Source organism: Ambystoma mexicanum, chromosome 6q (assembly GCF_040938575.1).
Source record: "Ambystoma mexicanum isolate Mex_15411 chromosome 6q, UKY_AmexF1_1, whole genome shotgun sequence".
Lineage (NCBI taxonomy): Eukaryota > Metazoa > Chordata > Amphibia > Caudata > Ambystomatidae > Ambystoma > Ambystoma mexicanum.
The window spans coordinates 20,154,114-20,177,977 of record NC_090937.1 but is presented as its reverse complement, the minus strand read 5'-3'; the positions used below and the strand labels follow the sequence as shown (position 1 = coordinate 20,177,977).

Genomic DNA, 23,864 nt, shown 5'->3' with positions numbered 1-23,864 from the left:
TTAAAAGGGCTGTTTTACCCAGCAGAGTTAGTGGGAATGATTGCAAGTGCATGATCCTGTGCGACCCTGTTCGCCACTGGGAAGAGGTTGAGCCGGATGAAGTTGGACAGGCATGAGGTAAGGTAGATGCCCAGATATTTGAAGCCTGAGGCCGTAATTGTGTATGGGAATTCCTGAGGGAGCATTGTCACTTCTCCCTGCACTAGGAAGAGGACTGTTTTTTGCCAATTTATTTTAAACCCACTAAAGCTTTGGTATGCCCGGAGTATTCCAGTCACGTCCGGGTACGAAACCACTGGGTTACTCATGTATATTAGGAGGTCGTCTGCGTAGAGTGAGACCCTGTCTTCCCCAGCCCAGGGCCATTTAAATGTCCCACATTACAGGCTTTGCCTGAGCTGTATCGCTAGTGGCTCTATTGGCAGAGTAAACAGCAGCAGAGAGAGAGAGGGGGGGGGGGCATCCCTGCTGTGTGCCTCGCCGCCGTTCAAAAGCCTGAGTAGGGGCCCAGTTTACTCTTATTGCTGCCATCGGGGTTGTGGGGTAGGGGGGGTGGGGTGGGAAGTGTATAGCAAGTGAGCCCAGGTCTGGAAGTTTCTGCCAAATCCCAGGCAACCCATAATTTCCCAAAGCGAGTCCCACCGCACGGAATCCAACGCCTTCTCGAAACCCATGGCAAGGAGAGACAAGGTGTCTGGTATTTCGGTTGCTAAACCAATGGCGAGTTGCACTTGGTGAAGATTAATTACCGTGGATATAGAAGGCATGAACTCACACTGGTCTGGATGCATCACAGACCTGATCACCCCCAACAAGTGATTGGCCTATACTCAGGCCAGGATCTTAGCATCTCCATTTATTAAGGATATTGACCTATATGAGGCGCACAGTTCCGGCAGTTTGCCAGACTTCGTGAGAACCACTATGCTGGCCAGCCTGAGATTGGGTGGTAAACCCTCATCTTGCCTACATTGTGAAAAGAGGCGGTGCAGAGGACTGATTACTTTCTCCCCTAGCCACTTCCATGTCTCAACCAGGAACCCATTGGACCCTGGCGAATTACCAGTCTGCAGCTGTGCAATCGCATCTGAGATTTCTTTCTCCGATAGGTCTGCCTCCAAACCTAGGCCCTGTTGGGTGTTGAGTCTCGGGAGAGGCACCCAATCTAATGCGTCCGAACGGCCTGCCTCACGGTTCCCAATAACCAGGCTATGCAGCGCCTCATTGTATTGTGCAAAGGCCTCTAAATCATTGGTCAGTTCCTCCCCTTGGGTGTCCTGTATGGCGCGCATGTGTCCAGTCCCTTTATCTTTGCTTTAAAGCCAGGCCAACATTTTCCATGCTTTATCCCCTGCTTCATGGATTTGACTTTGTCTAGCCCAGTGCGCCTCCATGGTATTGCCTAGTGGCACATTACGCAGTGTTTCGTGTGCTGTGACTAGTGTCAGCTTGGCCTTTTGCGACCCAGAGGAAAGACATTCCTCCTCCGCTTGTACCACTCTCTCCGCCTCCTCCACCTCTTGCTTGTGTTCCCTACGCTTAGCTGCCACCATTGAAGGCGCCTCCACCGTAGCAAAGGTCTAATACTTCTCCCACAGCGTGACTGGACTGTCGACCGACCCCGTATTCAGTTCAAAGTACTCTGTGGTCTTAACTGCCAAACCGTCCACAAATTAGGGTCCCCCACGTATTAAGTGTTGAGGCGCAAACTCCCATTGGGCTTGGACACCCCATTCTTCAGTTCCATGATTAACGGGGAGTGGTCGAATATCCCTCTAGCCAAAGAAATTTGTGAGTCATATTTGATGGGATGAAAAAAATAGTCAATTCTTGACATGGAGGCATTTACCCCAGAAAAGAAGGAGCAGCCTCTGGCAGTTGGATGCAGCCACCTCCATGTGTCCACCCACCCCAAGGCCTCAGTGAATGAGCGCAATTTGGTGTAGGCCACCAAGTTTCTAGTGCCAGCATATGTCCTGTCTAAGCCCCGGTCCATCACTTAAGTCCCCCCGCAGTATCCAAATGTCTGCGTGATTCTGAAGCATTGTCACGCTCTTTCCCTGGAAGATCTTGCACCGCTGGAAGCTCCATTAGATCGGGCCGTCACGTCTCCCAGATTATCATAGCAACGGTCTAGCCTTTTTCCAAAATGGCCACCGTGCTGAATACTGGATCCACACCCCCAGCTCGGAGCATTGCAACTCTTTCACTGTTGCCCAACACTTGTAATTCGCTCTCTGAACTTGGTACACCGTTTTCCTTCTTTAGTTTCTTTGTTCCCTCCGCGGTTGGATTTCGAAACGCTGCCTCTCACTGCGTCTCCCGTTTTGTAGGTTGCTGCCCGGCGCCTCGCCTCCCATCCCATCCCATCCCATCCAGCTTGCCTTGCAGAGCCAGTAACACCTTCAAATCTCTTACTGCTTTCCTCTGTTTTGCTCATTCTCTTCCTTCCTCCTTTACCTCTGCTGGCTTCTGTGTATCCCAGTCTCCCTTTGTTTCGATTGGGCCTCTCCTTGCTACGAGAACTTATCTCCAGGATCCACCGCTTGAGTGTTGCACTTGCCATATACCCTCTTGACCTCCAGCCTATGCTCTTCCTGCTATCCGGCAACTCTGCAAGCCGGTCCAGAACATACATTCCATCTGGGTACTCCATTGGAAATACAGGACCATGAAGACCAGCTATACGCCTACACTGATCCAGGTTTTTTTTTTTAGCCATTGGGCTTTTTCTCTCGTGGGGGCTGGCTCTTCCGAGTCCCTTCTTGCCTGGAGTGAACATACCCAGTCAAGGTGGCCTCTGGGGGAGCCTGCCCTCATCTCTAAAAAAAAAAAGAAGAAAAGAAGGAGAAAAAGGACAAGGAGGACGAAGAAACTACGAAGACACAGAGAAGGAAGAAGATGGAAACCCAGGATAGAGCCGTGGAAGAACCAGGAGAGGAGGGTCAGGGGGAGGAAACACCAGAGCCTGAGAAGCATAAGCCCTTGAAGCTCTGCTAGGCGAAGTGGTGGAGGCGCATATACCGCTACCATTCCCCAGGGATCACCCCATCTCTCCCCTTGACAGAACATAGAGCCTTATGGTGTCAGACTTCACCTCCGCAAGCTGAAATGGGACCCTTTTATGCAGGAGTATGAGCTTCACTCTGGAGCCCCTTGCAAAGCCTGCGTGAAATGCCACCCTGTAGTTGGATCGAAGAAATAATTTGCATTCCGTTCCAGCTAGGTGGGACTCTGAGAAATACGTCTGGGGACAGCCTATTAAGGAACTGTAGAACCAACCGTCTTAACGCCTGAGCATAGCCAGTTAACATTCTAGGTCATTACCGTGGTTTTCCCGTTGTGCCCAATCTTCCCACGGAGATTATACTTTAACCCAGATTGCACCCCTCTTCCGCTCACTCCCCTGCCATCCGTTAGCACCCCCTGTGCTGCCCCCTACCTGAGTGTCCCGATGCGCTGTGTACCTTGCAAATCAAAGATCAACTGAAATCAGGCCAACAACAGTTGACCAACTCCCCCCTCATCCCACCCGGTTCTCCTCCCCAACTTGAAGCACCCGTCACCCTAACTACGTACCAAACGGGTACAATAGAACAGAGTCAACCATCTGTGGGGTGCCTGCTGTTGAAGTTCGTGCCAGCCTCCATTCCCGATCTGTTGCGGCTATATCTGTTTATACCAGAGTGTCTTTGTAGACGTGTGAGCCTGTGTCTTCGGGGCTGGTGGATCATCCATTGCCTGCTGCCCCTAGCACGAAGGGCGCCGTTTGGTCTAGTGCTTGCGATTCAAACAGAATTGGGGTGTGACTCGCATCTGGCTCTTGTCCGGGCTACCCCTGCAGTGGCTGATGTCCAGGAGATGAGAGAATATGTGTCTCAAGCCATGACCAAGCCTCCCTCCGATTGTTGAAAAGGTGCACGGTTCCCTCGTGGTAGACTAAGTTGCGCCCGGAAGAAGAGAGCGCATTTTATGCTGAGAGAGTGCATCTTCCTCTTGACCGATACAAAAGATTGGCGTGCTTTCTGGACTGCCCTAGTATAGTCTGGAAAGACTCTGATCCGGTAGCCATTATACGTGATGCGGCCTGTGGCGTGCGTCATTTGCAGTAGGGCGTTTTGGTAGTTTTGGAGTTGTGCCCCTCGGATGGGACGACCCGCCGGCATCCTGTGTGCCCTCTCCACAGAGAATAATTTGGAGAGTTTCTTCTGAACAAAGAGTTCCATTAGCCATTGCTCCAAGAAGAGCTCCATGCTGTGCCACGGTTCAGCTACTGTTTGCTTGCCCCAGCCCGCTTCTTCCTCCAAGGCTGTTTGGGGAGAATATGCCACAGAGTCCTTTGGTCAGAGGGCCCAATATGAGAGTGTCAGTGCCCAGCTCGCCTGGTTGCCCCCACTTTGTGGTACGTGGGATGCCCCGGGCTCAGCGTAAGTTTGTAGAGCCATCTTCTGGGTGAGTGGGAACATGTGGTTACTGCCGCCTCTTACACCCAACTGCTGTGTTCTGGCCAGAGTTGGTGGGTCGTGTCCTTAGTGGAGGAGTTTCACCTCCCCGTATTATTGCAGCGCCAATCCTGCCCTTCTCCGTTCACGCTCCTGGCTCTTGCTGGTGTCTGTGTCCCCGACGTCTGCCTCTCCGGGGAACACTCCTCGGATCCCGGGCCTCTCGCCTGGGCTTGCCGGGTCTCTGCCCTGCTGGTTCCCCTATGCTGGGTCCCAGCTGTCTGCACTGGCTCCGATCCAGGTGAGCTGGTGACACGCCGGTGTTGCGTTCCTAATTCTGGGCAGCGCCCTTCCAGCGCAAAGTGTTGCCAAGGGGTAGCGGGGGGTGGAGAGGACAAAGTTGTCACTGGGGGAGGGGGACACAGTGTTAGGTTCGGCTCTGCTGGTGATGCCACTGGGGTATTTCCAAAAATGGTGCTGGCCATCCCACTTCCCCACTGCTTTCCCGCCGAGCGGTAGTTCTCTGGTTTCCCTTCTCCATTTCGTCTCGGGGATAGAGCAGTTCCGCTTGCAGAGGGTGTTGGATTTTTGGCGTATTTATGCTGAGGAACAGGATGAATACTGCAGAATGTTTGCGGCTTTCACAGAGGCTCCAGTCTACATCTCTCGTCCGTACAACAGTGCCCCCGACTCCACAACAATTTAGTGAACACTTTAGTAGTCTTGCCACTTCTTCTCCACAACCTTCAACCACAATACAGTACTTCAAATGATATCTTCCTGGTCCACTAACCTGCCAGGACAACCACGAAAAGGTCCCTATCCTGGTATAATCGCCTGCCAGGACAAAAGCCCCCAACACTACTACAAGTACTATGTGGTGAGGTTTACGTCACACCTTTTGGAAGTTTCAACAACATAAAATTCACAACTTGTTTTGGGAAGACACCATACATATTGGTGCTGTTTGTTCCACTATTGTGTTTGCTACATGCAATGCAGGGTATGCTCTTCTCCTGCACGATACCTTCTTCTAGGAGGCTTCCCTCCTGCCACTCTTGTTTTCTCACTTTCACATCAAGTAACTGCAGACAATATTTCTTTATTGCACTTGTCCCTTTTTGGCTTTGGCAATGCTTGTTCAACTGTTGCCTCTTCCTCACTCTGGCAATAATGGTTACAATATTTCTGCAATAACGTTCTCTTGTTATTTGGTTACATGCTTTTTGAAGTATTGCCCCCTCTTTACTTTGGCAATGGTGGTTATAGCTAGCTTGCTTAAGTATTGCCCTTTCTTTACTTTGACATTGGTGGTTATAGCTTAGTATCGCACAGGAAGGTAGTACATGGAAGCCAGTTCTGCAGGAAGAGCTTGTGGGTTGAACAGCATTTGCAATCATATTTTGATTACTATCAACAGAAAAGTATATTATTTATGTGTATGTTGAATGTGCTTTTGTAGCAAGAGATAAAAACGAGAGGGAGAATGGATCCAAAAGAGCCATAAACTCTAGTGGAGTGTAAGTAGACACAGGTGAGCAGAGCAGAATGCTATGTGGACAATTACGGAGAAAGGAAAACTTACCCTGATAGAGTGATCCCCCAATTAGCAGCAAGCCATCCCACCATGTTTTACTGGCTCCAGAAATAAAATTGAAAAAGTTTGGAAAAGAAGAAATACTCATTGTGACAAGAGTGAGGTAAAACCTAATTCAATGCAGGCAAGTCTTTTCGTTTATGCTAAATACGGTGATGTCACCTACATGGCAGCTGGATCCTTCTGGATTGGAACGAGTTATGAGAAAATTAAGTACAAAACCTCTGCATGTTGGCACAGCAAGCATGCTTTATTGATTACCAGGTGAAATACAAGTGTGTATTAGAGATTATTTAGGCAAGAAAAGGTTTTCTCAAATCATTTATTTTTTTGCTTGTTTACCAGGTTATCTGGCCACCTTATGAGAGACACCTAGCCATAAACATTGGGATTACTGTCATACCAATATAAAGGGCAATAAATAAAATATATGGATGATTGAAATTAACCAAAATAAGAAATTAAAAATAAAATTTAAAAATCAACGGGCCCCTTTGCAACACACCCATTCCAATAAATGTTTAGAACTGAAAAGAGTTTTTAAATCCGCTTGGTTGCCTGATGGTTGAGCCTTTTACTTAACTACCTACCATTATGAACAAGCATTGGCAATGCCAACAGTTTGGGCTTTTGTCTCGCATGGGAAAGACACTTGCCAGGCAATGCCGTAGTGGTATTAACTGGCCATTGATGGTAGCAGGTGCAAATGCCTAGGCATCTTATAGCAGTGTCTTCGGTTGCTGTTGGTACTCTTGTTCAGAGGAGAATTGCCTAGCATGTCGTTGCTGGACTGCCCCACGGCAGGACAAAGGCTGATATGTTTTGGATATTTCTCCTCTATGAAAGATAGTGAGCTAAAGAATCTGGGTAAGTCTCTCGCAACCAGGACTAATGTCTGGCAGAGAGACTCCCAGGACCCCCCCTTGTTAATGTGCCTGGCAAATCCCCAACACTTCTACACAAGCCAAAACGGTTGGCGTTGTCAATGCTTGTTTTTAACAGGACTTCAGGGCGCAGTGTTTATAAATTAAGTGGCTGAAAGCAGTCCTGCAACATTTTTACTACACCAATAGCAGGTTTCAAACTCCAACGACTACTTTGAAAAAACTCTGGCAGGCAAGTGCAAAGTCTGATGGTAAGGCTTGATTAAAACAGCACAAAGAGTTCCCATGAGGAGTTTTTGGGCGGTAAAGGGCAGAAAATGGGTGGGAATGGCCACAGGCAGTCAATGGGTGGGCAATTAACCAAACGACACCTACAGGATGTGTGCCCTTCCGCATATGCCATCCCTCCCCATCTGTACTCTAATGCAATAGTCGGCTTATGGTTGTCGCAAGCTTACCACACAATTAGTTTCTGCTTAACTTTTCACCAGCTGTGTCAGTCTCCTATCCACTAGACTTTCTAGTCACCTGATTCTGCTCAGTCTTTTATACAATTATCTTTCGTCCTCCAATGTTACTTCAAGGTCACTTAGAGCTTCATGCTTACGATTGAAGGAGAACCAGTTCTGTAAAGCCTGACCGTTTCCACAGGTCAGTCTTTTTACTAGGGATTCTCCTTGTGATCTGCCCCCCCCCCCCATGGATGAGAATTGCGTCTTCCCTGCACGCAGGCAGAGACTCTATGATCCCTTTAAAATGTTCTTTCTTCGCAGACGTCGTGCCAGTAGCACAGACCGAGCTGCAGTCGTCCCTTGAGGCACTAATTAAGTAGCTGGGAAATTTCAGGGACTTGGTAGGGCTAAAAAAATGCAGAAGTCCGATTCTCGATCTGGCGGCAGGGAAAAACGCTAGGTCTACGGTTAAACAGGTCTCCCATTTCATGTGGGCAAAAGGAGCAATCAGATATTTAGGTGTGGACATCACTCTATATCAGTTATACGAAGCACATTTTCCATCCTTATTAAACTCTACGACGACGGATCTGTGGAAACTGAACCCTCTCACCACATCTTGGTTAGGCCGAATAGCTACAATACAAATGGCTGTTCTGCCAAGAGTTCTAAATTACTTCAGGCCCCACCTGTACCAGTCCCCAGATCATGTTTCCAATCATTAAACAAGGTAGTGATGACGTTTCTGTGGCAGAATAAGAAGCCTTCTATAGCAATTAAAATGAATGGCCCCATGTACCAAGGGAAGCTAGGGCCTCCCACATTTTTTAAATACTATGTGAAGCTGCTCATCTATGGGTAATCAGGGAATGGCTATCTGGGGATAGGTGCAAAAAAGGATAGGGCCGTGGTGTGATTGTATACTATGGATTGGCAGAGGGGACAGACCCCGAATGTCAAAATCAGTAGAGTTATAGCTCAGTGCATTGATGTGTGGGAGACCTTGTTATTTCAGGGGGCACTAACAACACACCTGGCTCCTTTCACCCCTTTATTTGGGAATCCCCAGTTCGCTCCAGGAACATTCGGACAGCGGCAGGACTGGATGTCTAAAGTTGAGGGATATGATGGAGGGGATAGTGGTTAAAATGTTTGAAGATTGTAAACAGAACTTTGGGGTGAAGGAGGGAGAAAGGTTGTGATATTTGAAGCTTAGACACTAGATGTCGAATCTTTAGGCGAACGCTGCGGCCTACAGAAAGCCGACATCGTTATTACAACACACACCAGAGAGAATAAACTAATTTCGTCCTTATGTAAAATTCTACTGGAGGAGGGCCCACCAACAAAATGGGTATACATGAGAACATGGGAAGTGTCATTAGAGAGCACTGGAACACACATGGGGGTAATGTGCCCAAATTAACCTGGTCGATAGAGCTTAGCAGGCTTGGTACAAAATCATGTTGCAATGGCACTACACCCCCGAAGTATTACACCATATTTATTCCAATACGTTACCGCTTTGATGGAGGAGGTCCTCAGCGAGGATCGATTGGGTAGAAGTGTGGTGGGGTTGCATGTACTTAAGCCCTTCTGTGATGGCATTACTGCGCAGTTAAGTGTCCTATTCACTTTTATCAAGAGGTTGGACACCAGAGAATGGCTGTTGGATCCGGAGCTGAAGTTACCCTCTAAAGCACATGAGAAATCTTTTAAGATTCTCCTTATAGCTGCTTGCCTCGTTATAGCCCAAAAGTGGAAACAAACGTAACCACCGAAAGAATTTAACTGGCTTCAATTCTTGGCAATGAAATGGGTTACCTATACTATAAAGGGGGATCATGTGGCTTTTAAGAAGGACTGGGGTTTCATGCTTTCTTTTCTTCAAAGTGATTATATGATGAAATGGTGCCCTCAAATTAAGAATTTTGAATATTCAGGGAACGACAGTGCACCACGTTGGGGGACTTCTTAGTAGGGGGCAAATTATTAACATTTGATGAATGGAGACAGACATATGGAGCGGCAAGTAGCCACTTTCTTACGTATGCCAAAGTAGTGCAGCAATTGGCAGCATTGTGGCAGGATATCCCAGAGGAGCCGAAAGCGAACCCGCTTAAGCAAACGCTGCCGGACCGGAGAGATGGCGGGGGGAGGATATCTTGGGTGTATGGGGCCCTACAGATAGCAAGACGGGATAAGGGGCTGGTGGTCAAGGAAAAAAGAAAAAAAAAAAAATCAGAGAGAGAGGCAGGATCACCTATTGCAGAAAAGAAGTGGGTGCAAACAAGTTAAGAAGTTATCCAGGAATGCACGGTTCCAGCTCGCTCAATTTTATTATCTACATAGGGTTTACTTGACACCAGAGAAACTGTATATAATGAACCAGTCAGTGCCTCATAATTGTCCAAGGTGTGGGCGGGACCATGCTGGATTCTGGCATATGGTTTGGGATTGTCCGGTCATCGCCAAATACTGGGGGTGAGTGGGTAATGGAACGATTGAATACTTTATTGGGGAGCAGGTACAAATGTACATATGAAGTGTGTTTATGGAGTCTCCTACCAGGAGCAAAGAAGTATAAAACGCAGAATAAAACTGCCAGATTGTATTGGTCTTAGCCAAAGGGCGAATAGCGATAACGTGGAAAGGGTCTGGGGGCCCATCGCTGAAGGTTCCTAGTGATAGTTTCGACAGTCTAAGTTTCGAATGCCCAAAGTTCCGACACAAAAGTGCCGGAAAAAAAAGTTTCAATTATTATTTTTTTCTTTTTTTTTTTTTTTTAATGGGGGGGGTCCTCCCCAAACCCCTGGTTTTTTTAAAAACACTTATTTTACAATACGAAATTAAAATAAAGCCTTCAATATAAAAAAATACATTCAAAACTTTTTTTTCGGCACGTATCGGAACTATTGACATTCAAAACTATTGTTTCAAAACTTTGACTGGACACCGTCGCTGAACCGATGGCTTCAGGATGTCCACAGGTGGGATACCGCTGAGGTGGAATATCTCAACAAACACAGACCTGGAGGGGCTGAATGTTCTGGTGGTAGATTGGGGACAATTATTAAATGAACAGGCATCTACTCAGCCTCCGTGAACTGGCTAATACAAACAATAGAGGCTCAGAAGAATGGGTCATTGAAGGAAGATGGTAGACAGCCGGGGAAACGCACAGAGACATTGGTAGTGTACGGGGGTAGATGAGGACTGGATGGCATCTCAGGGGGAGGGGCACATGGTGGGAAGGGGTTGGAATGGGCAGCGTGGAAATATGTATCTTATTGCTTTTGGTGTTGCATTTAATACAATTTCAATAAAGAAAACATTTTGTATATGCAGAAAAATTGTGTTGGCAACTTGTGGTTTTGGGAATGTGTACCGCTTAAGACCTCTGATGTTACCCGAGGGGAATGATAGGATGGGTGAGGTTTGAGAAAGTCTGGGGTGGGATGTTTATTTTATGTTAAACTTGCAAATCTCAATACATTTTTAAAAATCCTTTTTGAGGATCTTCATGTGCAAGCAAAGTACCTTTGTTTTCTCTCCATTGTGCAGCACAGTTTCATAGAAGAGAAAAGCCTTCTTTTACTTTTTCCCCCCACTCCAGACCACCACCAACACACACATTTCTGCGGGCTGAGCAGGGGAATGTGAACGGACAGCACACCAGTCCAGGTCAGTGCTGGATTTCCCCGCAAAGGCCCCAGAACCCAGAATCGGGTCATTGCTGCGGTCATGGAATCATCATGACTTTTCAGTCTGTAATATGGCAGCAGTGCCTGGCCACAGTTATGGGGCCGGGGGACACTGCTGGCACTGAAAGCCTTTTTCTGCATCTTTCTTCCACATCAAGTGACCCAAGAAGGAAGGTCTGAATCTTTAGAATGTTAGACTTTCCACAGTTTCACAACTCAAACTGTCTTGGTTCTCTACTATAGACTTCTGTTAATTCCAAGCTGATATCCCGATAAATAGTCATTAGCCCCCCAAGAGCCTCCTTCATGCCACCCCAAAACTGCCGTCCATGATTGCTTGGTCCCAGGGATGTGCACTCATCTGTCTCGAACCTATTATCCAAATTAGTTTGCAATTTCGATTACCCCCGTTTGGGCTTTACATGACAGACCAAGCGTACACGCCTGTTCAAGTATTTGATCATTTGTACAAAAGTGAAGGAAGGCACTTGTCATAATTTGCTATCAATTTTCCTGGTGCCAAGCAAGCTGGTGACTACTTGCTACTCTTCCCCAGTGCAGCATCACCCAACTGCTCATCAGGTTTACAAACTATATCAAGACCTTGCTCTCACAATTAACTCTAGCCAAAAACGAAACCACAGGGTGCACCAAAATACCACACAAAGCACTACCCATAAGCTTATCATACTGCACTAATCACAACCATTGTGAGTATCTAGGCCTTATTGTTTATTAAAATGTAATTGTAATTGGTTATTTAGATAGCAAGAAGTTTCTAAGCGCAGACCGGGGATTGAACCTGTGTTGCTCAATGTCGTCTTGCTTTCAAAGCACGTACATTGCCCCCTGAGCTATCCTTCCGAGATAAAGGAGTTGCAGAAAATGTATGGTGTGTCCTAATGTATGCCAGAACAGTCTTCGGTCCACCAGAAACTCGTGTGTAGTATTACCATACATACTGAGTGCTACTAGAGCACACCTAAGGACTTTATGAATGAGTAGGTAACATGGTAGTATGTCATTATTTCGATTTTTGTAGGTCGCCCAACCAAAAGACCGATTTTAGGCAGCCTACAAAAATCAAAATTAGACCACAGGCTCCGGGGGGGGGGGGGGGGCTAGGGGTCCCAGATCTCTGCAGATATTTATGGGCTGCACAGGTAGCACCTATGCTACAATGGCCACCTAGAGAAGGCCAGAACCGATGGGCAACTCTCGAAAGTGAAGCAACTAAGACACCACTGGGAAGCCTTGGTTTTCTCGCGGCACGATATAGAGGCGAAGGGGGCACACTACTGGAGTCAACCAAGGGCACCCTATGTTATTGCTTTAAGGGGTAGAAAGGTAAAAGTGGGGGGGTGCCCTCTGGCTCTGGTTTCTCATAACCCGGACTTCGCCCCAGGGATGCAGGTCGACTTTTGGGTACATTTGGGGGATGGGGGAGGGGGGGAGGGAGGGGAGGGAGAGAGGGAGCAAACCCTGGTACTGAAGGATCTCTATGCAGAGGTGATATCCCTAACATTTGAGGACTGCAAGGCTAGGTTTGATATACCAGAGTGTGAACGGGTCCATTATATCCAACTTAGACACTGGATCTCCAATACGAAGGTCCAGGAGCGAGCAACTCGGGATCCAGTAGGGTTGGAGCTTATGATACAAGCAGGTCAGCCTAAGAAAGGAGTGTTGAAACTGTATCGGTTGATGGGGGTGGTGGACCCAGAAGAAACCCATTTGAACATGCAGAAACGGGAGGCAGGTGTGGGGAGACCAATCTCTGGGGAGACCTCGGGTCGCATATGGCATAGACCTGCCAAAAGCTCCAAATGCGCTTCAATTAAAAGAGGCGGCATACAAACTCTGTCTGCGGTGGTATATGACGCATGCACTCCATTAATCCAGATTATCCCATGTCTTGCTGGAGGGATTGTGGGCAACCTGGGGACCTAATCTACATGTGGTGTTCTTGCCTAGTGGCAGAGACCTACTGGAAGGAGATCTTGAGCCATATCAAGGAGATAACGGGGGTGCAACTGCCTCATGACCCGGTGGAGGCAGTTGAAGGGTGCTAAGCGAACTCTGGGGCTAAAGCTAACCTTATTACCCACATGCTGAGCGCGGCTAGAATCACCTTGGCGCAAGCATGGAAGAACAAGCAAGGGCCGGTAGTAGCAATGTGGTGGGTAAGGCTATGGGGTGTGATGGCCATGGAAAAAGTAAAGGCAATAACTCATTGTTCCTATTCGAAGCACCAGAACAACTAGTTGCCAGTGCATGAGTTCACAGACGATAAAGAAGAGATGTATTTCAAACCTAAATTACTATGCAAGGTTTCCGTTATTTGACAGTCAGTGCGAACCTTGAGCCGAAAGGCGACCCAACCCGTAGAACACTCAGGAAAGCCCGAAAAGATGTAGTACTCCACTCAAATGTTTGGAGGATATGTTGGGGGGGGCAGGGGGAGTTCTAATAGTTAAAACTCACAAGCAAATGGACCTTAAAGACTGGAACGAATAAAAAAAGGTGAAGACATGGGCAATGCTATTGTTTGTCACTCTCTAATGCATGCATGTCTGATTTATGCTCTTGAAAATTCATTAAAGTTGGTAAAAAAAAAATTCAATAAAGGAAATTTTTTGTTTTGCCCTGGCGTGCCCGTCAGCCCCTGCGTGCACACTTGTGCGCCTCACAGCGGCTGACAGTTGGATTTGGAAAGTCTTTCTAAATCGTTTTTTGCCCCTTTTTCGGAAAAAAAGGTCCCTTGACCTATAATATCGGTAACATAACATACCATGGATACACGTCATTAGAGCAGGGAATTAGTTAAATGTGAAGATAGTGCGCTGGTGCAATATGCCTGTGTAATATTACAGCACTTAGAGGTAAAGTAAAAATTCAATTCCTGAGTCGTCATCCTTAACAACGGTTGTTTTCAATCAATGCTCTTACCATATCTTGGTGTGTAACATGTGCCTCGTGCATACTGTAATCCCTTTTCCACACCACTGCAAGAAAAGAAAAAAAAACTCAAATTGATTAAAACATGCAATAGGGTTAGCATAAGATAGCAACTTGTCAATGGAAACCATCTTCCATATGTCTTCCACCATTCAAATCTGTCTCAGCAAGAGTGGAGGAGACCCGCAAGCTAGATGCTGTGACCTCAAAGTTTTCAAGCATGGACTTTACTCTATAAGCAGGGGTCTACAACCTGTGGCTTTTAAGAGGTTTTGGATAACCGCTCCCATTATCCTTCAACATTGGGTTGGCGGAATAGGGCTTTTGGCAGTATTGGTCCAAAACAACAGGACATATGCTTGAAACTACTTACTTTGCTTACGTCAATGCCTCCATGTAACAAATCAAATCTCAAATTATATTGGCAGATTATACTTCATAAAACGTGTATTATCAGATGACCTGAAACAACTAGACAAGTTAGATTTTACTACTTCAAGTTCCAAATAAAAGATCCTAGTACGGAACTCTCCAGTGATGCAAAGTAAAATACTACATTTCCAGTCAATATCCACAATAACGTTAGCAGTGAAGTGAAACAGTTGTATTAGGACCATATAGAATATGCCGTTCTTTATGCTCTTCCGTCATTATGCAAAGGTAGCAAATTATAAAAAGGATGCTCTTGCCTAAACTCAAGTGTTATGCAGGAGCTGCAACCTTTGGTCCTCATATAATTTTAACTAGCCAGCACAGTCGATGAAGGATCATTGAAGCACTTCAAAATATCTGAGGCACTGGAGGTTACAGGGCCCCATTTGGTCGTTTCCATTCACTTTTTGGCATCTTCCTTTATTGCAAAACATTTATTGACAGAGCTTGAATAAACTGCATAAGCACAGACAATATGTAGTTCATACTTTGAATTGTAGTGAACTACTTTTCCCACTACTAAACAGTTGGAGGACTTGTGTCGAGATTAACTCAGTACAGAATAATGTACATGCATTTTCTCTCATAAGCAAATACACACAGCCAATACGCATCAGTTTCCGTCTCGTTTTTTTATTTTTTAACACCTTTAATTAAAGCAAATTAACAGGGCAATCGGACATTCATCCAAATGTCAGGATGAAGCCCGACAATAGTAAAAGCATAGTGAAAACCCGGAAGTTCGGTAACAGAACCTACCTGCAATTGAAATCTATCAGTGCCAAAAGGACAAACAACTGACAAGGAGGAAATTGTGATATTTAGGTGGAACGGGGTGGGGTTGGGCACACAAAGAATGTGGACGAAAAACACAAAGACTAGACACAGGTATACAATACAACAAAGACAAATAACCTGTTCAAATACAATGATCATTTAACACACTACAGATCACAGAAGACGAGTCCAAATCATGCAGTTTAGAAAATAGTACTTATTGCTCTTGCTGAAAGGGTTCCAAGATCCTGAATCCAACCCTCCCATGAAGGATTGGAGGGAGAGGGTTCCAGTGCCTCAGAATTGCCTGGCAGCTCCAGAGACCACCACATTTTGGGATGCTAAAATGATGCAGAAGCACCCGAAATAGGGTAAACAGTGGGTGCGGAGTTAGGCTGGATCCAGAGATCAACTTGGCATGTGTCAGGACATCAAACCCAACAGCTGTTCTGCAGGACCAGAGCATTTGGATATAGGTTCCTCTAGCATGGTCACAACACCAGTATGTGTCAGAAAGTGCCAGTTTGCAGAATAACTTCTGCACTGGGCTCAGTATAGCTGAAGAAAATGTTGAATGAAGCACAAGTGCAGGCTCAATTTTGCAATGTGTAAACATGTGCAATCCTTTTCAACCATCCTGGACAATGGCAAGCATATGGTTGGGCTACAGGCAACTTGTTATCAACTAGAGTTACCAGTATTCCTTCACCTACAATCCCAAATAGTTTCCATTGCGCTCTCATGCAAACATATTCTTTCCCCCCATTATCCTTTTCCCATATATTCCTTCAACCATTAGTTCAAAATGTACGACAAGACCGAGAAGTTTGCCTATTGCTTGCAAGCCTATCAAAAAGAGCACTCCTGGACACCAGTTAAGATGTTCAAATTGAAACGGAGATTTGACGAGATATGCTAGAGTTGTGGTGCTGACAGAGGTATACATCTATTATGGGACTGTCCGAGAGTACAAGTCTTTTGGAAGGATGTAGTTGATAGAATTGATTTAATTTTTGGAATCAGTTTGCAAAGATCTGCGGCAAACATAATCTTGCTTTTACATAAGGATAGATGTGTGAACACTAGAAAACACAATTTCTGAATTGACAGTGCCATGATGGTAGCGATTAAGCAAATCCTTAGGATTTGGAAGACGAGGAAGAAACCTAATATTGAAGATTGGTTGGTGGAATTACAGGTTCTATCAAAGTATGATAAGGTATCAATAAAGAATAAGGGTAAAGAGGAAGACTACTTAAAGTTATGGGGATCGTTTGAAGCCCTTTATGATTGATATAGTAGCGAGACTGAGAAGTAGGCAAGATAGATGTGAGAAAATCTAAGTTCCCACTCTTTTTTTTTCCCCTTTCTCTTATTCGTTCATTTTGTCTTTTGTGATGTTTAGTGTGGGCTAGTGAGTACCTTTGGTAATGCTATATTATTTTATGGTTATGTTAATGAAGTATACGATGTGAAATGTTCAGAAACTTTGGTTATTGAATGCTTATTGCAATATTTTATTGGATCTATGTGACGTTATGAATTGCTGAAAATCTAAGGGTTTAAATAAAAAAAAAAAAAGAAGAGCAGTTCAAAGACCATAAAATTCTGATGGGCAAAAGGTAGCCATTTGTTTCAAGGTGATGAATTGTGGTGAGTCAGAAGGACGACACGGGCTCTCAGATTACATGATGTAGGTTATTTTATTAAAATAAAGATAGAAGGCCCAACTGTCCCTAGGACTATGGGTGATCCCCTCACCGCTTTACTAACTGCAGTGCTTGTTTATCAATCGTGATTGTCCAAAGATAAGTCTGCTGTCCAAAACTACCCTAACTGACCCTACCACTAAGAAAAAATGTACTTAGGTCAGGAGAAAGACTCCCTTCTCCTCAGAGTACTGATAGTACTAGTCTTTAATATACGAACCGCTGAGAGTTTCTCGTGACTTCTGGTATTAATCACCTTAACTCCTGTAGTGGGGAGTTGAACCAACTTTCTTCCTTTGAATACCTTTTGAGGGAATATTTATTTTGCTTTAACTCTTTCCCCCTCAGGTTATAATAGTTCCACTTCCCTTGGGTCACTTGCTTTTGCGACTGGTTTCCATCTTTATCCTTGGGAGCATCCCTTTATTATTAAATTGCTCTTGTACTTATCACATTGCACGCAGCATTAGAGCGATTATAAATCTAGTGCTTATATATTTAAGTGGGTGTGTGTGTGTGTTACGTGCAGCATATCTCCAAGAGAGTACGAGTTGATAGTGAATATCTGTGGTGCACATCTGGCTGCTCCAGAACAAGCCGCGCCTCAATGCACCTCATAGGGGGCATGACGAACAGTGTATACAAGTCATTGTTTGCCAGAAGAACAAGTTACTTACCCCTGGTAATGTTCTTTTGACTGGATGTTCCTCCCATGTATTCCCCTTCTTTGATATCTCTAATATCCAGCTTCAGCTGCTTCGGAATTCTTTTTTCAGCAGAGGGCGCTGTGCATCGATGCAGTCGACTCGATGTCCCTCGAGGGCCTCCGTCTCGACGATGACGTCAGCGAAGGCATATAAAGCATGCGCAGCACCCGTTGGCTTCAGTTCTGTTTTTTAGGGTCAGTCTCAAGTAGAACTACCCGCATCAACACGGGTTTGACCGTACAAGGCTCTGAAGGAGCAATAGCATGGGCAATTCTACTTAGGTGTAGGCTGGGATGGCAATGTGGATATTCCTCCCAATATTCCTGTCAAAAGAATGTTACCAGGGGTAAGTAACTTGTTCTTTGAATGGATTGTGTCCTCCCACGTATTCCTCATATTTGATAGACTCCCAAAGCAGTGTTTGTCTTGGTGGAGGAAGTAAGAATTTTGCCATAAATGGTTTCCATGAACAGAACGCAGGACAGCTTTTCCAAAGCTTCCATCCTGACTTAGGGTACAATCAAGGCAGTAATGCTTAGTGAAAGTGTGTATTGTAGACCATGTAGCTGCCTCAGAAATGTTTTTAATAGGAACACCTCTTTACAGAGAGGAAGAAGTAGTCATGCCCCTAGTGGAATGGGCCCTCAATCCTTCTGGAGGATCCTTGCCCTCCAGCCTATAGCATTCTGAAATAGCTAGAATGATCCATCTGGATATGGTCTGCTTTGTTACAGCCTGACCCAATCTGTGACCTGTATAACCTATGAATAATTGGTCATGCAGATGAAGTTTTGACAATCTTGAAATGTAGAAGTTCCTATGTGGATCGCGCCTGTGCAACCTCTCCTCCTCCTTGCCAGGTTGAGGTGGAGGATAGAAAATGGCTAACACAATCTTTTGTCCTAAATGAAAGTTTGAAATGACCTTCGGTAGAAATTAAGGTTTAACCCTCAGGACGACAGTAAATACTGTAAATGGTGGTTTAGAGGATAGTGCCTGCAACTCAATCACTCTACGGGCTGAAGTTAGTGCAACCAACAAGATGGTCTTGAACGTTAGTAACCGTAAGGGACATGAATGGAGCGGTTCAAATGATGCATACATAAGAAATCTGAACACCAGATTAAGGTCCCAAACGTGAACCTGAAAGGGAGATAGAGGGAACACATGAGTGAGTCAGTTCAGAAATTGTATCACCTAAAGGTATCTTAAAATATGAAGTTTCCTCAGACGAGTGCTTGTAAATGGATAGCGCCGCCAAATAACCATCAATGGTCCCAACCTGGAGACCCCGATTGGCTAAGTACAGTAGAAAGGAAAACATCTCTGGTGTTTTGCATAGCAAAGGGTCCACATTCCTGTCCCTGCACCAGCTACAGAATTTGTTCCAACGGTAGCGATACAAAGACTTAGTTGCTGACCTTCTGGTCGAAAGCAAAATCTCCATTACGTCATCCGGGAGGTCCCAATCCTTATACATTAGCCTCTCAGAAACCATGCGTGTAGGCTGAGTGTCTTGACCTCTGGTTGGAGAATCCGACCCTCCTCTCCCGAGAGAAGGTCCTCTCTTTGTGGAAGACGTACTGGAGGGCAGATGGACATGTCCAGAAGGTCCGGATACCATGTTCTCTTGGCCCAATCCAGGGCAATTGTGATCATGTGTCTCCCGAACTTTCTCAATCTCCTGATCACGTGATGAATGACGGTGACTGGGGAAACTGAGTACAGTAGTGGAAACTCCCAGTCCACCACAAACTCATCTCCTAGAGTTCCTCTTGGGGGAAATTCCCTGGAGCAGAACAGTTTGCACTTCCGGTTGACACTGGTCGCGAACAGATCCACTTGAGGGGTTCCCCAAAAGGTGACGATCTCTTGAGGGACTTCCTGAGGTAGTTTCCACTGGTGGGAGACTGTGCTGCGCCTGCTCAGAGCGTCCGCCGTCGCGTTCTTCTCTCCGGCTAGGTGAACTGCTGATAGAGAGATTCCTTCTTGTATTGCCCATAACCAGAGCTGCATTGATTCTCTGCACAGTGGTAGTGACCCTACACACCTCTCTCATTGAGATAGTATATGGCCACTGTGTTGTCAGTCATTATCAGGACAATCCTTCCCCATACAGAGGGCAGAAAATCCTTCAGCGCAAGTCTGATTGTTCTCAGCTCAAAAAGATTGATGTTTAGTTTGGACTCCGATGGAGACCAACGACTGCCGATTGTCAGATCGTTGGCATGGGCACGCCACCCCGTGAGTGAGGCGTTTGTCACTACTGGTATCTCCAGCTATGGTTGCCAAAAGTGTTCTCGCTTCGGAATGTTTTGCTCGCACGCCCACCACAGGAGATCCTGTGTGACCCCGATTGGGACCTGAGGTAGGTTTGACATGTTGCCCGGGAAATTGAGACCATTGTGTCCTGAGAGCCCATTGAAGTGATCTCATTCTCAGGAGAGCCTCTGGCACAAGAAAAATGTAGGATGCCATGAGGCCGAGCAACCTCAAAAAGTCAAAGGCCGGGAGACCCTGGGCACTCTGAAACTTGGAGACCATCTGCAGAACGTCTTGAGCCCTTACCGCAGGTGGCACGCTCTTTCCCAAGGATGTATCCAGTACATTCGTGATAAACTGGAGCTTTTGAAATGGTGTCATATGGGACTTCTTGTAATTGAGGAAGAAGCCAAGTCTGTGAAGAGAGTGGCAGGTGACGTTGAGATGATCCAGGACTTGTTTGGGAGAACGTGCCCTGATCAGCCAATCGCCAGGTAGGGTTAGACGTGAATCCCCCCTCTCCTGGGACTCGCTGCCACCACTGCCATCAGTTTGGTGAAAACCCTTGGGACGGAGGTCAGCCCGAATGGCAGAACTCAAAACCAATCTGCAGTTGGAGGGCCGGAAGGATCGGAGAAAGTGTGACTATCTTGAACTTGTCCTTCTTGAGGATTAGGAAATAAGGAGAATACCATCCTTAGTTCCTTTACAATACAGGTATTGGTTCTATAGCACCTTTCTCTAGCAGGGTCAAAATTTCCCGCACAAGGAACGGAACTGGAATCTTCAAAGAATGGATCCCCGGTGGATGGTTGCAAGGTCTCTGAATGAAGGAGAGGCAGTAACCTTGGGCTATGGTTTCTAATGCCCAAGCATCCGAAGTAATGTCTCGCCATTCTTTCAGATGCTGCGACAGTCTGCCTCCCACAGGGGTGTTGTGACTCAAGACCTCAGAGAGGTTTTGAGGCGGCTGAAGCAGTGTCTGTTGGTAAAGATGCCGCTGCTTGAGCCGACTTTGCACCTCTCACTCGTCCACCATGAGGGAATCTGTAACGCTCACCTGATTCCCACGGAGGCGCTGGTCTTGGCAGGAAGGTGTCTGTGACCCGAAAAGTGATGTGCAGGACTCGATTTGCTTCTGGGGCCGAACCTCTTCACACTGTGTGTCGAACTCGAAGAGTGAGATTTCTGCAGGTGAAAGAATATGGGGGTTAATGATCTGGGTTGTTGAATGTCCCTCTCTCTCTTCCTAGCTTCACCGTAGAGCCCCCAGGTCAACGTGCTCACCTTAGATAGGTGAATGCTGGACTCTCCATCTGCGTCTGGTGCAGGGTGCCGTTGCCAGTTCCTTCACTGGTGAAACATAGGCCTCTTGACATCAGAGGATCGCTACCGTCGTTAACTGCACGAGCGGTGAGTTTCCGGACACCTTTTTAGTCCTTATAGTCTTTAGGTGCGTGGGCACGTTAATATAGAACAGGACTCTGTATAATGCTTTTTCCTATTTGTCTTGCAGGGCTCTTGCGATAGGAGATGGTGTGAAGAGAGCCGAAGTTGGAGCCAGAGCCTTGGAATGAAGCGCTTGGAAATGCGTAAGTAAATGCAAGTGCTCTAACTGTCTCTTTTCCCTTGCAGCTGTGAGTTCATGCTGAAGAGATGCTGGAAAACGCTGGAGTATTTGCAGGCGTTCTATTGTGGCGAGCGCGATGGACGTGAGTAAATACCTGTCTAATGTCTCTTCGTTTGTCTTTCAGATGCTGGGTTGCAGCGTTGAAGAAATCCGGAATTCGCGGAGTGCCGGTAAGTAATAACAATGCTTTTGTCTTCACAGGCGGAGGTGGAGCGTGAAGAAATGTTCGCTGCCGATGGATCAGGTGAGGAAAGCGCTGCGTGTAAAGGCTGCTGTGCTAACCTGTTGTTTCTTGTCTTTGCAGGTGCTGCTGAATACTGGATACAGGAGTGGTAAGTATTGTTCTTGCAGGTTCAGGATCGGAAGGAATAAAGGCTGGAACAGACTCGGTGATCGTTCTGCTGCAGATGCAGAATAACGCGAAGCACGTTTGTTCAATCGGGTGTGGTTTAAATAGCCTTGGAGTGATGAGGCATCTTCCTCCACGGCCCCGCCTAGGTAAGAAAAGAGTTCCAGTTCCAGAAGAGTTCCCGTGTTGTATACAGGGAGTGGAGCTTGCCCCACCCAGGTAAGAAAGTAGTTCCTGTTCACAGAGGATTCCTATGTGGCTGGTAAGTAAGCAGCATGGTCTGCTGCAGGTAAGTCCACCCAAGCATCTTCATACATATTATGAGCCCGGCGCTTCCAGTGCCGGGACCGATGGCTTTGATGAGCCTGGTGCCACCGGCGCCAGGACAAGGTCCAAAAGGTCCCAGTGGGGACCGGCTGGTGCCTAAGATAACGGTTAGGGGCCTGCTTCCAAGGACGTTGGGCTGTTCCTGACTCCTTGGAAGCAGTGATCATGACAGCACCCCCCCTAAAGGCCCCTCTCAAGCGTGTCTTCTCTGGGGGTTTTGTGTTGTCGGGGTGATTCAAATGGAATTTCTTGACCAGACGAGGTGCGTGGACATGCTCTGAGGGTTCCCAAGACCTTTCCTGGGGGCCGTATCCTTTCCAATCAACCAGGTAATATAATTTAGATTTGGAGATTTTGGAGTCTAGGATGTTCTTTACTTTGAATTCAAGTTCTCCAAGTTCTCCATCTACTAAAACAGGTTCCGGGAGTTCGGTCAATCAGGTTCCTGGTTGCACTGGTTTTAGTAAGGAGACATGGAATACTGGATGTATTTTCATATGCGAAGGCAATTCCAATTTAACAGCCACCGGATTAATTATGGTAGAGATAAGATAGGGTCTAAGGTTTCTCGGGATGAAAGTGCGGGGTCCTTTTAGAGGTAGGCGCTTAGTGGATAACCAGACCTGATCTCCCACTGCGTAGTGAGGGGCCTCTTTACGGTGCTGATCTGCTCCTTTCTTAAATTGAGCTTTAGCTCTTTGCAGATGGGCAGTGGCTTCCTTAAAAGCACGAGTGATCTCAGAGTGCAAGTGATCCACAGCAGGTGTTTCGAATTCTTGGGGAGGATCCAGGTTAGAGGTTCTAGGATGGTGTCCGTATAATAGGAAGAAGGGAGTCTTCCCGGTTCCAGAATGAGTCGAATTGTTATAGGCGTATTCAGCGATCCAAAGAATGTCCTTCCAAGGGTTTTCAGTTTGTTGGAGCATGCAACATAGATATTGCTCTAGAGTTTGATTTGTCCTCTCGGTTTGTCCGTCAGTTTGGGGATGGTGACTGGTAGAAAGTCTCACATCAATTTGGGCTAAACGACAGCAACTTTGCCAAAAGTGGGAGATGAATTGACTTCCCCTATCGGAGACCAAAACCGAGGGGAAACCGTGTAACCGAACGATGTTTTCTAAGAATTCTCGGGCTAATACTGAAGCTGAAGGTAGGCCCTTCAGGGGAATGAAGTCGAGCCATCTTGGAGAATAGATCCACGACTACTAAAATGGTATTATACCCTGAGCATGGAGGTAAGTCTGTGATGAAATCCATGGACAGGGTATGCCATGGACAGGGAGGGATGTCTAGTGGGTGTAAGAGACCGGCTGGTTTCTCCTTCTGACTCTTATTCTGGGCACACACACCGCAGGAGATTACAAAGTCTCTAATGTCCTTCTTCCATGATGGCCACCAGAAATGTCTTTTGACCTTTTCCATGGTTTTGGTTATGCCAGGGTGACCCTCCATTAGTGAATCGTGATAACAGGAGATTACCTGTTTTCTGTATTTTCTCACTGGGCAAGTACAATCGTCCTCGGAAATATGGTAGGTCTCGATCCACTGAGAATTCTTTTCCTTTTAATTGCCAGTCCTGTAAGTCGGCCGGAGTTAAAAGTGATTTTACTGTAGTGTTAATGTCTTCAAAGGAT

General features: G+C 46.4%; 1 protein-coding gene across 1 annotated transcript in view; it reads right to left on the bottom strand.

Moving 5' to 3' along the window:
- Positions 1-23,864, bottom strand: part of MRPS18C (mitochondrial ribosomal protein S18C) — a 290,406-nt gene that overhangs the window by 220,537 nt on the left and 46,005 nt on the right. Inside the window, exon 2 of the mRNA XM_069630393.1 lies at positions 14,029-14,084. Within this exon, the coding sequence (XP_069486494.1) occupies positions 14,029-14,084 (56 nt within the window). The remainder of the gene's footprint in view (positions 1-14,028; positions 14,085-23,864) is intronic.